General features: G+C 39.7%; 1 protein-coding gene across 1 annotated transcript in view; it reads right to left on the reverse strand.

Moving 5' to 3' along the window:
- LOC147732851 (nicotinamide N-methyltransferase-like) overlaps nucleotides 1-12,581 on the reverse strand; it is a 182,227-nt gene extending 169,646 nt beyond the window's left edge. Inside the window, exon 1 of the mRNA XM_086957396.1 lies at nucleotides 12,419-12,581. Within this exon, the coding sequence (XP_086813522.1) occupies nucleotides 12,419-12,572 (154 nt within the window). The 5' untranslated portion in view covers nucleotides 12,573-12,581. The remainder of the gene's footprint in view (nucleotides 1-12,418) is intronic.
- Nucleotides 12,582-12,791: the final 210 nt, after the last annotated feature.

A 12,791-nucleotide genomic window follows, 5' to 3' on the forward strand; every position in this document is an offset into this window, starting at 1 on the left:
GTATAGTTGAGGAAATGGAGGTGTGATTGATTCTTTGCATGACTGACTAGGTGTATGAGTAACTCCATGGATGAGTGAGAATCTGTGAGTGTCTGTTTACACTGAGTGTATCTAAGGTTATATTTGAGTCTGAAGAGGTTCATCGTATTATCACATGAATGATGTCATCAGTGATGTTGTCAGTGATGTCATTTGAGTTGTCATCAGTGATGTCATCAGTGATGTCACTGACCATGTCATGAATGATGTAATATGTGACATCATCAGCAGTGGATTGCGGGTGCGCGATATATAGTTAGTGCAACTAACTATATATGCGAATTTCAATGGTTTTGTGTGAGTAAAATAAAGTTATGTAAATGCTAATCACTAACTATATTTGGTCTATAACCTATGGTTTTTTCAGAGAATTTTCAAGGTTTTGTTAATGCTAATTCCTAACTATATATGGTCTATAACCTATGGTTTTTTCAGTGAATTTCAATGGATTTTTAATAGCAAATATCAAAAGCTGTCAAATGTATTCTTCTTTTAAAGGAAAAATATATTTTATATCTTTTTAATATAATTTTTTTATGCATCTACCAAACCCTGACCTCTTAATAGTGCACTGTGGTGGAAATGATTTTGGGACTATGACTGGGGTTGGTCTGGAAATGCTTTTAAAGGACACCTTTCATCAATTGATGACACTTTTTCCCCAAACTGCCTTGGTATATTCCAATATATGCCAAAGACAGAAATGGAACTGGTCCAACCAATTTTGTCCACAATTTGAGAAAGCACGGAAACATGTGAATAAATCTGTTTCTGCTTACATGAGAGACTTTAGAATGGGTTTAATATACAACAATAACTTGCGTTACAACATGCAAGACATCTACAGAGGAGATGGTGTGCACTTCTGCGATGAGGGGAATAGAATATTCCTCCTGAATTTAAAACTGTGCATTGGAACCTACTTGTAGGTACCTAAATTAGCCACAGAACCCAATAGCTCTTTTCAGAGCTACCCTACCTCTGATCATTCAAAACGTTTATCTTTTTCTAACTTTTTTCACTATTTTTCACCAAAGTATGCTCCCCGGTTTGCTTACCGGTGCGCGTACCGGGCGCTTCTCAAGCGATTTTTTTTTTGCCTATATGAGCGTCCTAAGCCCCCCTCAGAAAACCTAGAGGGTCAGGAAGTGTCTACCGTGCCCCCTTCTGCCCATTCCGAACATTGTTTCCCCTCCATCTTGTGTCTCAATTCTACCGATACACAAAATGGAGGACTCCCGTAACGCTGCCGGTACGCGTACCGGGGCGCGCACCGGTGAGCGCTCGCTAAAAAAAGGTGGGAAAGTAATTTACAGAAAAACCACTGGAGACACTTTCATCAAATATAGAATAGGCCCTACTACATAGCAGTCCCTACCATTTACCCACATTTGATAGAATTAGATTGAGAAAATTATGCTGTACGCCTGACAAAATATCCTGAGGTAAATTACATGACAAAAACACATATGAAGTGTTAGAATTGACAACCAATTAAAATGTTACTTTTATTTTCTACTATTATTTCAAGACATTTGATTGGTTATGTACCTGAATATATATAAAGAAAGAGAGAGAAACACAGCCATTTTGACTACTACTTCCTGAAGTACATTTCAAGAGCATATTCACTGACAACTTTAACTTCTTTTTCAAAGGTAAGATATAATTTAAAACATTTGAAAGGAGAACTATGTTATGCACTTTAAATGAATTTAGGAAAACGTTTTCAGATAGTTACATACTGTCCCTTTATAAGAGTTAGTCATTGAGAAGACTTAATTATTTAAATTATTGATTGAGTTAGGCTTCTGTGGTATAATTATGAATTTACTTAGGCTTCATCATGGCACTTTTTAATAGTTCTACTTCCTGCCTGAAACCATGCACTGCCCAAAAATAAGTTCACTGTTAAAAACTCACAAGTACCTGTCTGAACTTAAACCCAACAGTGCCCTATCTCCACTGATATATTTATTTTTTATGCAATTTACAGCAAGAAAATGGAAGCAAAGCAAAAAGAAAATACAATTTCATTTTAAATTAAGATTGAAAACAATCCTAACGAAGAAAAAGAAGAAGTAGACTTTATGGATAAATCAGTAGACCAAGAATTAGTAAAATGTGCTGAAGAATGTGATTCTTGGAATGAAAAGGAGGACATACCTGATGATTTAATGTTACAAATTCTCTTAGATTTTGAAAAATCAGAACAATAAATTTAAATTTTAAAAGTTAAAATTGTTTGAGACATTATTCTTTTTAATATGAAAATTATGAAATAGTACCCAAAAAGATAAAATATAAAGTGAGACTTAAAATATACTGTGCAACTTTTTTGTGTTACATAGTAAGTTTGCTCATAGTTACTTCCTTTCTCCCACTATATTATCTCCAATGTGTATTTAACATCTCTTTATCATCTCCTGCCTCCATGTTCTTTCTGCTTTCCTGACAGACTATGTTATGAATTCCATATACCACAATAACTTCGGAAACAACATGCAAGATATCTACAAAGGAGACAATGTATATTTATTTTTAGACTCTGCATTGGTACCTACATGTTGGTACTTAAATTAAAAAAAAAAATACAACAAAAAGAACAATCAATAAACATACAATATTTGAAAATTCTTTCATTTTTTTCCCCTATATTACGCTCCCCAGACCGCTTCCCGGTGCGCGTACCGGGCGCTCCCCCCGCAAAAAAAACATTAATAAAATTTTTAAAGCCCACTCATCAAACCTAGGGGGTCAGGTAGGATGTACTCTATCCCCTTATGCTCATTTCCCCCTTTGTTTTTGCCACCTCTTGTATCTCGATCCTACCGAGACACAAGATGGCAGCCGCTCCGGACTGTTTAGAATGTTCACAGTCACCGGGGAGCCAATCCGCTTCTCCTCGCGAAGTTCCATTACGCGTCAGGTACGCGAACCGGGGCGCTAACCGGGACGCTGTCACAGATATATATATTTTTTTGAACGTTAATTTCTCAAAATCCACTGGAGCACATATCTTGAGACCTAGCAAAGGCACATCGGGCTACCAGTCCCTACAATTTTGTCAAGTTTCATAGAAATCCATTCAGCCGTTCGAGCTAAAAGTGAGTCCAACCGCCCTATGGAAAACTCAATGTTAAAAACACGTTTTGAGACCCCCCTTTTTTCTCGGCCCCCACTTCACGAAACCCCACCAAACTTTCAGGGGACGCTCAGAAACAAAATGTACAATTTTCCTGAAAATTTCAGCCAATTCCGTCCTTCAACGCCAAAGTTATTCAACATAGAATTTTCAGAAATCCCTATTCAAAAAAATCCTAACTATATATACTTACTGGCGACCGCCAGTAGGTAATATATGCACCAGCAATTCCGACCACTTCTGTTTGTACGGCGAAGCAGGAACTAAGACCGACCACAGCATGTTCAGGCAAGTTAAAGTTTTATTTTCGTTCCTTCACAGCCAGCAAGACGCGTTTCGGCTTCAAGAGCCCTTGATCACATTCAGCTATCATATATATCACATATATATGTCATGTGCGTGCTAGCAGTTTTGAGTGTGTTTATTGAAGAGAGTGTGTGAATGTCTGTGTGTGTGGGCAGAATATGTGTGTAAGTGTAAATGTGAATATGTGTGAATAAGTATGTGGGTGTGTGTAAGCATGTGTATGTGTGATTGAAAGTGAAGTCACTTCCACAACCCCTAGCATTTTGTGAATCCACGTCCATGAAAATGCAGTAATGAAACATGATGAAATAAGAATGGTAATGGCAAGAAAATGATCAGGCGCCCCCCACGACTAGAGGAGAGGCGCCCTTAGATGCACCACGGGATCAAGCTGAGCTCCTTGTGGGCTAGTGGTGGGGTACTGTGGGTGACGTTATGAACGGGGATGGACCCTCTGATGAAAAGGAAACAGACTCTTATGGGGCTATTTAGGAGGGTACGTCTTGGGCCTCCTCCTCTTTGTCTCCCGGGACCCTCTTGAGGTAGCTTCAGGAGCGTCAACAACCACCCACCCACCCGGCAGTATAGCGAGTCTGGTGGCGGAGAGCTGACAGTTAACAACAAAGGGGCAGACACAACAATAGTGGTTCAGTGCCTGGAGGGACCCCACGGAGGGGGTAAAATTGCAGTGTGCTTTAGGTTTGTGGGGAGGAGGGACTGGCCTGACGGTGGTCCTCGACTCTACTGCTCTAACCTGCCACTTATGGACTGAGGTCAATCTTGGGGATGCTGCCTGTGTTCAGGTATCCCCAGCAGGCCAGTGCGCTATGCGGTGTCCTGGATTTCAAGATGCAATTTTCAACAATTTGTAATTGTTTGCTGTACGGCATTGGGGTCTGGCGGCGCATTGTGCGCAGTGGAGCGTTCAAGTGTATGGTCAACTTGATACAATGATTAACTGTAAAGTGATTCTTAATTCCTTACTGCCTTACAATGATACTGACGTGAGATTGGGATGCCATGATAATCATATATATCATATATATATCCAAATAGGATACAGAGTGTGATGCTATGTGTAATTATATATATATATATATATATATATTCACTGAAAAAAACCATAGGTTTCACACCAGTTATAGTTAGGAATTAGCATTTAAAAAACCTATTAAATTCACTGAAAAAACCATAGGTTTCACACCAGTTATAGTTAGCTGGAAATTTTACTGATATAAAACCATTGAAATTCCCACGTTATAGTTAGTCGGACTCACTATAACTTGCGCGTGCAATGCACTGCTGATGACATCACATATTACATCACTCATGACATGGTCAGTGACATCACTCATGACATCACTGATGACACCATCCAGTGAATATGTGTCTTTCTGAAAAATAAATATTAGTGAGTTATGTTTTAATATTTAAATTCATATATTAGTGTTTCACTTTGTGTATAAGTGGCTACGTGTGTTGATAAGTAGCTACATGCGTATGTATATGGGTTATTTGATATTTTTAGTAGTATCAGTATGAGTGTCTATATGGTTTGGTGGAGGTATTACTTAGCACATAGATGCATGAGTGACTGACTCTTTGTTTGTATGTGTTTTGAAGACAGCATATGTACAGGACTGTATGGGTGGATGACTGTCTATATGTGTTTGTTAGTGAGTGAATGACTGTCCCACTAGTGTCTTTATCAGTAACTACATATGTTTTAATCTAGTATATATGAATATTGATGTATATAAGTGAGTATATGTGAGAGTAAGAGATTGTAAGATTTCCTGTTTAAATAAGTATGTGTTTCTATAAGTGATTGTTTAAGAGAATAAATATGTGTAATTTTCAATAGAAGTAAGGTGGAAGTGTGTGTATAACTCTATATTCAAATAAATGGTTGTTCAATAGTTTATTTGCACGTGTGAATATGTGTGTGAGTAACTTTTGGATGAATGTCGGTGTGTAACAGGATGTATAGGTGTATCTCTTCATATGATGAGTGAGTATATGTATGAGTGACTATATAGAACTGTTGGTGAATGAATGGATGTGTACATAGATAGTGGAAGTACAGAATTGCTTGTTGTAACTGATATAGGTATGTCCATTTTTTAAAAATTTCAGTTTCTATTTTTGAATATGTGTCTCAAGGGTTACTTTACACTGAGAGGAGGTCTGTGACTGTGTCACAAGGATGGTGTCATCAGTGATGTCATGAGTGATGTCACTGACCATGTCATGAGTGATGTAATATGTGATGTCATCAGCAGTGCATTGCACGCGCAAGTTATAGTGAGTCCGACTAACTATAACGTGGGAATTTCAATGGTTTTATATCAGTAAAATTTCCAGCTAACTATAACTGGTGTGAAACCTATGGTTTTTTCAGTGAATTTAATAGGTTTTTTAAATGCTAATTCCGAACTATAACTGGTGTGAAACCTATGGTTTTTTTCAGTGAATTTCAAAGGTTTTTTTAATGCTAATTCCTAACTATAGGTTTCACTTTATAAATAAGACTGTTAGCACTCTAGTTGTTCTTTTTAACACTCTGGTACATTCTGTCATTGGGCTACAGTTGGGCTACATCTAGTTGAATTTTGGGCTACATTTACAATTTTTGATCTCTGGTGGCCATCTTTGGGCTACATTGGGCTACTTTGGGCTACATTTGGGCTACATTTTGGCTCTAACATATATTAAGCCCAATGTAGCACAATACATATTTTTATAAAGTTAATTTTTTTACAAACCACTTCAGAATAGGGCTACCTGTCTCTACAATTATCCCATTTTTTTTTTTTTTTTTTTGGGGGGGAGCGCTCCCGGAGCGCGCCCCGGAGTGCGCCCCGAAAAGCGTATTTCTGAAAAGCGCCCCCGGGCGCGCTCCGGGGAGCGTCTCGTAAGCGTCAATATCGCAAACGAAAACATGATCGTGACGTATCGCGTAGCCGCGACCGCGTGATACGCACGGCGTAAGCGCACCCGGAAGTACTCGAGCGAATACGATCGCACAACGTAAACTTCTGGCGCGCTTATGCTGCGCGACCCGGGCCGCGCCCCCGGGCGCGTAGCGTAAGCGCTTTGGGTCATGTGAGCAGAAAATAACACTTTTCATTGGTTCATAACAGTTTTAGTTTCATAATGATGAAGCCCCTGGTCTTGTGACCTGAAAATAACACTTCTCATTGGTTCAGGACAGTTTTTTTTTCTAAATGATGAAAGACCCCACCTTTTTTCCTTATTCTGACTTCGTCCTTTGACTGAGGAAGACCTGTTTGTTGCTCTCTCTACTTTTTTGCTCTAAATAATGGCTTCATTAGTAGCATCAGCTGGTGCATCTGCCCCACCACCACCACCACCACCACCAAGAGGACCAGCTCCAAATTATATTGGTGGTCAAGAACAGGAGGAGGAGGAAGAGGAAGAGGAGGAGGGGAGAAGAAGATGGCTGCCAGAAGAAAATACACCTTATAAACCCAAACCACACATTATTTGGCAGTTTTTTTCAATTCCAGAGGGGAAAAAAAAGGTGAATGCTCCCAAGGTGACTTGCCTCATCTGCAATGATGAACTTTCACGGGGCAACCCAAACAAGAAATATTCTTTTGGTAACTATACCATGATTCGGCACATGACAAGAAAGCATCCAAACAACTACTCTCAAGCAGAGTTCCGGGAACTGGCCAGTAACCTCCCCCAGTCATCAAGGACCCCCTCCCAAAGAAACCAACCCACTTCCTCGCAACCAGAAACATCTGAGGTGATGCCTTGCATTCAGCCGAGATTTGCTGATTTTAAAATTACTTGTACTGCTTGTGGCAAGCTTATCTCCTATGGGGAACAAAGTATTAAGCTCATCGTCCTTGCAGGTGATAATCACAAGTGCCCCAAAAAGAAATAATTTTTTGGGTTTTTTGTTTTTTTGCTCCAGTTGAGCCAGTTTCAATTCCCTTTTTTGTTTCTCCCCCTAAAAAATACAAAAAAAAATATAAAACTGTTTTGAAAAGCCAAAAAAAGTTCAAAAAGTTCAAAAAACACTAAAAAAATATAAAACAACAAAAAGAAGAAAAAAAAAAGTTCTTTTTAGAACTACCCCAATTTCTAAATAAAAACTTCATTTTTTTGAAAACTGTCATCTTTTTCCCTCATTTTACGCTCCCCGGTGCGCTACCTGGTGCGCGCACCGTGCGCTTCCCCCGCGCAAAAAGAAAAAAAAAATATTTTAAATGCCCCGCGGGGCCCTTTTATAGCCCCCACATCAAACCTAGGGGGTCAAAGGGGTCTATCCCTGACGCCTTATGGTCAGTTCCCACTTTGTTTTAGCCGCCTCTTATGTCTCGATTTTACCGAGACACAAGATGGGGACCGCTCTGGACTGTTTGGAATGTTTACAGACACCCGAGAGCCAATCAGCTTTTCATGCGCACCTCGCGTGTCGCGCCTGGAGCGCTCTCCGGTGCGCGCACCGGTGCGCTGCTATAGATATATATATTTTTTTGAACCTAAATTACTCAAAATCCACTGGAGCACATATCTTGAGACATAGCAAAGGCACATCGGGCTACCAGTCCCTACAATTTTGCCAAGTTTGGTGTAAATCCATTCAGCCGTTCGGGCTAAAAGTGAAATCGACCGCCCTATGGAAATTAACATGGGGAAAACGCGTTTTGGGACCCCCCTTTTATCTCGGCCCCCGCTTGACGAATCCCCCCCAAACTTTCAAGGAAGGACCGGAGCTCGACGAGGCCATTTTCAGGAAATTTTCAGGCAGATTCGTCAACCGGTGCCAAAGTTATTCCAAATAGAATTTTGAGATTTAACATTGAAAAAAATCCTAACTATAACTACCTACTGGCGACCGCCAGTAGGTAATATATATATATATATATATATATATATATATATATATATATATATATATATATATATATATATATATATATATATATATATATATATATATATATATATATATATATTCACTGAAAAAACCATAGGTTTCACACCAGTTATAGTTAGGAATTAGCATTTAAAAAAACCTATTAAATTCACTGACAAAACCAGTTATAGTTAGCTGGAAATTTTACTGACATAAAACCATTGAAATTCCCACGTTATAGTTAGTTGGACTCACTATAACTTGCGCGCCTGCAATGCACTGCTAATGACGTCACATATTACATCACTCATGACATGGTCAGTGACATCACTCATGACATCACTGATGACACCATCCTTGTGACAGAGTGACAGACCTAATTTCAGTGTAATGTAATGCTTGAAACACATATTCAGAAATAGAAACAAACATTTTCAAAAAAATGGAGATACCCAAACCAGTAACAACAACCAATTCAGTAATTCCACCATCTATATACTCATCCACTCATTCACCAACAGTTCTATATAGTCACTCATATATATACTCACTCATCATATGTAGTGATACACCTATACATCCTGTTACACATCAGCAGTCATCCAAAAGTTACTCACACACATACTCACACATGCACATAAACTATTGAACATCCATTTATTTGCATATACATTTATACACACACTACCACCTTACTTCTAAGGAAACTTACACATACTTACTCTCTTAAACAATCACTTATAGAAACACATACTTATTTAAACAGGAACTCCTACAATCTCTCACTATATATACTATACTCACTTATATACATCAATACTCACATATACTAGATTAAAACATATGTCGTTACTAATGAAGACACTAGTGAGACAGTCATTCACTCACTAACACACACATATACACACTCGTCCACCCATACAGTCCTGCACATATGCTGTCTTCAAAACACATACAAACAGTGAGTCAGTCACCAACCCCTGCAGCCACTTATACACAAAGAGAAACACTGATACAAACATTTAAATATTTAAACAATACTCGCTAATATATATATTCACTAAGATACACTTAATAAGCCAGTTAACCAACCAATTTTTTTTTTAAAAACATCCATTTACACACTTATTTAAACATTTATTCTTCCATCGACCTTTACAAATACATATATAAAACAAATTTATTTTTCAGAAAGACACACATTCACTGGATGGTGTCATCAGTGATGTCATGAGTGATGTCACTGGCCATGTCATGAGTGATGTAATATGTGACGTCATCAGCAGTGCATTGCAGGCGCGCAAGTTATAGTGAGTCCAACTAACTATAACGTGGGAATTTCAATGGTTTTATGTCAGTAAAATTTCCAGCTAACTATAACTGGTTTTGTCAGTGAATTTAATAGGTTTTTTAAATGCTAATTCCTAACTATAACTGGTGTGAAACCTATGGTTTTTTCAGTGAATTTCAAAGGTTTTTTAAATGCTAATTCCTAACTATAACTGGTGTGAAACCTATGGTTTTTTCAGTGAATTTCAAAGGTTTTTTTAATGCTAATTCCTAACTATTTAAGACCTGAAAGCCCACCAGGAATCTCCAGTATGCGCCAGGGGACTGCATTGCAGAGAGGTGTAATGAAGCCACAACCCTTTTTACACCTCTCTGCAACGCAGCCCCCGTGCATGTTTGAAGAGGGTAAACTAATTCCCCTTGCATACTGGGGGCCCCTGGGGGCCAATTAGCCCACCTGGAACCTCCAGTATGCGCCTGGGGCTGCATTGCAGAGGTGTAATGAGACTATGCCCCTTGTTACACCTCTCTGCAACGCAGCCCACTGCCGCGTTTGCAGAGGGGGAACTAATTCCCCTTGCATACTGGGGGTCCCTGGGGTCAACTAGTCCACCAGGAGCCTCCAGTATGCGCGAGGGAGCTGCATTGCAGAGAAGTGTAATGAGACCACACCCTTGTTACACCTCTCTGCAATGCAGGCCACTGGCGCGTTTGCAGAGGGGGGACTAATTCCCCTTGCATACTGGGGGTCCCTGGATCATATCTGCCCAAACACCGATATTCCGAACGATTGTAAATGACTTTTCTTGAGAAACATTTGGATTTGGATAATCATGTCCTATACTTTGGAATTTTTGAAACACTGACTTTGAGGATGCTATAAATTACTCAAGTCTGCCCGAATTGTGTGGGTAAAATTGATACCTAGTCACTTTTAATAAGAATATACTTATGTCTCGTCTAACATTTGGAAGAAATATCTAGTTATATGACAACGGGATACCGACATAACTTGAAGGAAATAAGAACGCCCTGAAGAAGTTCTGTTGTACAGAACGAAACGTTTCGGCTGGCTGTGGTACATAAACTTAAGGAAAATAAAAGCATTTGAATATACACCAAGATTCAGCGCTTCAATAAGTACTCTAAGTGATATGATTTGATTGGACCCATTGTGAAAGTGGTGCTGTGCCAAACTTTGGAATATTCTCCACTACTCTCTACTACTTACTCTCTCCTACTCTCTACTACTCACTCTCTACTGCTCTCTACTACTCACTCTACTACTTACTCTCTACTACTCTCTACTACTCACTCTCTACTACTCACTCTCTACTACTCTCTACTACTCACTCTACTATTCACTCTACTACTCTCTACTACTCACTCTGCTACTCTCTCTACTGCTCTCTACTACTCTCTACTACTCACTCTCTATTACTCACTCTCTACTCTCTACCTCTCTACCTCTCTCTTCTTCTCTCTCTACTAATCTCTACCTCTCTACCGCTACCTCTCTACCTCTCTACCTCTACACCTCTACCTCTCTACCTCTCTCTACAGGCACACATATAGACATATATGCATATATATATGTGCATATGCATTTATATATATGTATGTGTATGTATAAAAAAACAACTAAACATTTTTTTTTCTAAACAGCTACTTTTAAAACTGTCATTCTTTTTCCCCATGGTACGCTCCCCGGTGCGCGTACCGGGCGCTCCCCCCGCGAAAATAAAAAAAAAAAAAAATTTTTTTTTGCCCCGCGGGGCCCTTTTATGGCCCCCACATCAAACCTAGGGGGTCAAGGGGGGGTCTACTCTGCCCCCTTATGGTCATTTCCCTCTTTGTTTTGGCCACCTCTCGTGTCTCGATCCTACTGAGACACAAGATGGCGGCCGCTCCGGACTGTTTAGAATGTTTACAGACACCCCAGAGCCAATCAGCTTTCTGCGCGCAAGTCGCGTGGCGCGCCCGGTGCGCGTACCAGTGCGCGTACCGGAGAGCTGCTCTAGATATATATATTTTTTTGAACCTTAATTACTCAAAATCCACTGGAGCACATATCTTGAGACATAGCAAAGGCACATCGGGCTACCAGTCCCTACAATTTTGCCAAGTTTGGTGGAAATCCATTCAGCCGTTCGGGCTAAAAGTGAAATCGACCGCCCTATGGAAATTAACATGGGGAAAACGCGTTTTGGGACCCCCCTTTTATCTTGGCCCCCACTTGACGAATCCCCCCCAAACTTTCAGGGAAGGACCGGCACGCCGCGAGGCCATTTTGAGGAAATTTTCAGGCAGATTCGTCAACCGGCGCCAAAGTTATTCCAAATAGAATTTTGAGATTTAACATTGAAAAAAATCCTAACTATAACTACCTACTGGCGACCGCCAGTAGGTAATATATATATATATATATATATATATATATCCAAGTAGGATAATGGTACTCTCCTTGAAGATGGTGGAGAATTTACATGTTTTGAGTTGAATAAATTCTATGCCTTGGACACTAATAACTGGTCTGGTGATTCCTTGGGCTTAGTACCGTATTTCGGTCTGACAGGGGCCTGGGTGGAGAAGGATGATGGGAAGTGGAGCTGGGTGGAGAAAGAGAGTGTCACGTTGTGCGCACACTATAACACTGAAACAATTCAATAAAACGTCGCATTCACGTGCACACATTCACCTGCTAAAAAAAATTGCAAAAACAATGCAGTCATTTTGCTACTTGCCTGATGAGAACGTTTTATGTAGATTTTCCAGTATAAAGGTCAAAGTGGGATATTCGACATATTCTTCAGAGTTTGGATTGTAGTAGGTATGAAAAAATCTCTCTGCATCAAACTCCTTTTGATACAAATCCTTCAAGTCGGCTACGGATTCCATAGCTTCAATATCTGGAACAAAATGTGGAAATTGTATCTCATACAGCGCCTTTTATAGTGATGGGGACATGATGCTTTGTCAAACGTGTGATAGTCATGGAGGCAGCTTATGTAACCACTCCGTTTACAATGTTCCTTTGCTTTGAGCCAAGTGAGGCGAGCCAGAAAAAAATCCAGCAACAGTTTCAATCACGAGTTAGGCCAAGTAGTTGTTGACTTG

This window comes from Lissotriton vulgaris, chromosome 2_1, assembly GCF_964263255.1.
Source record: "Lissotriton vulgaris chromosome 2_1, aLisVul1.2, whole genome shotgun sequence".
NCBI classification, from domain to species: Eukaryota; Metazoa; Chordata; class Amphibia; order Caudata; family Salamandridae; genus Lissotriton; species Lissotriton vulgaris.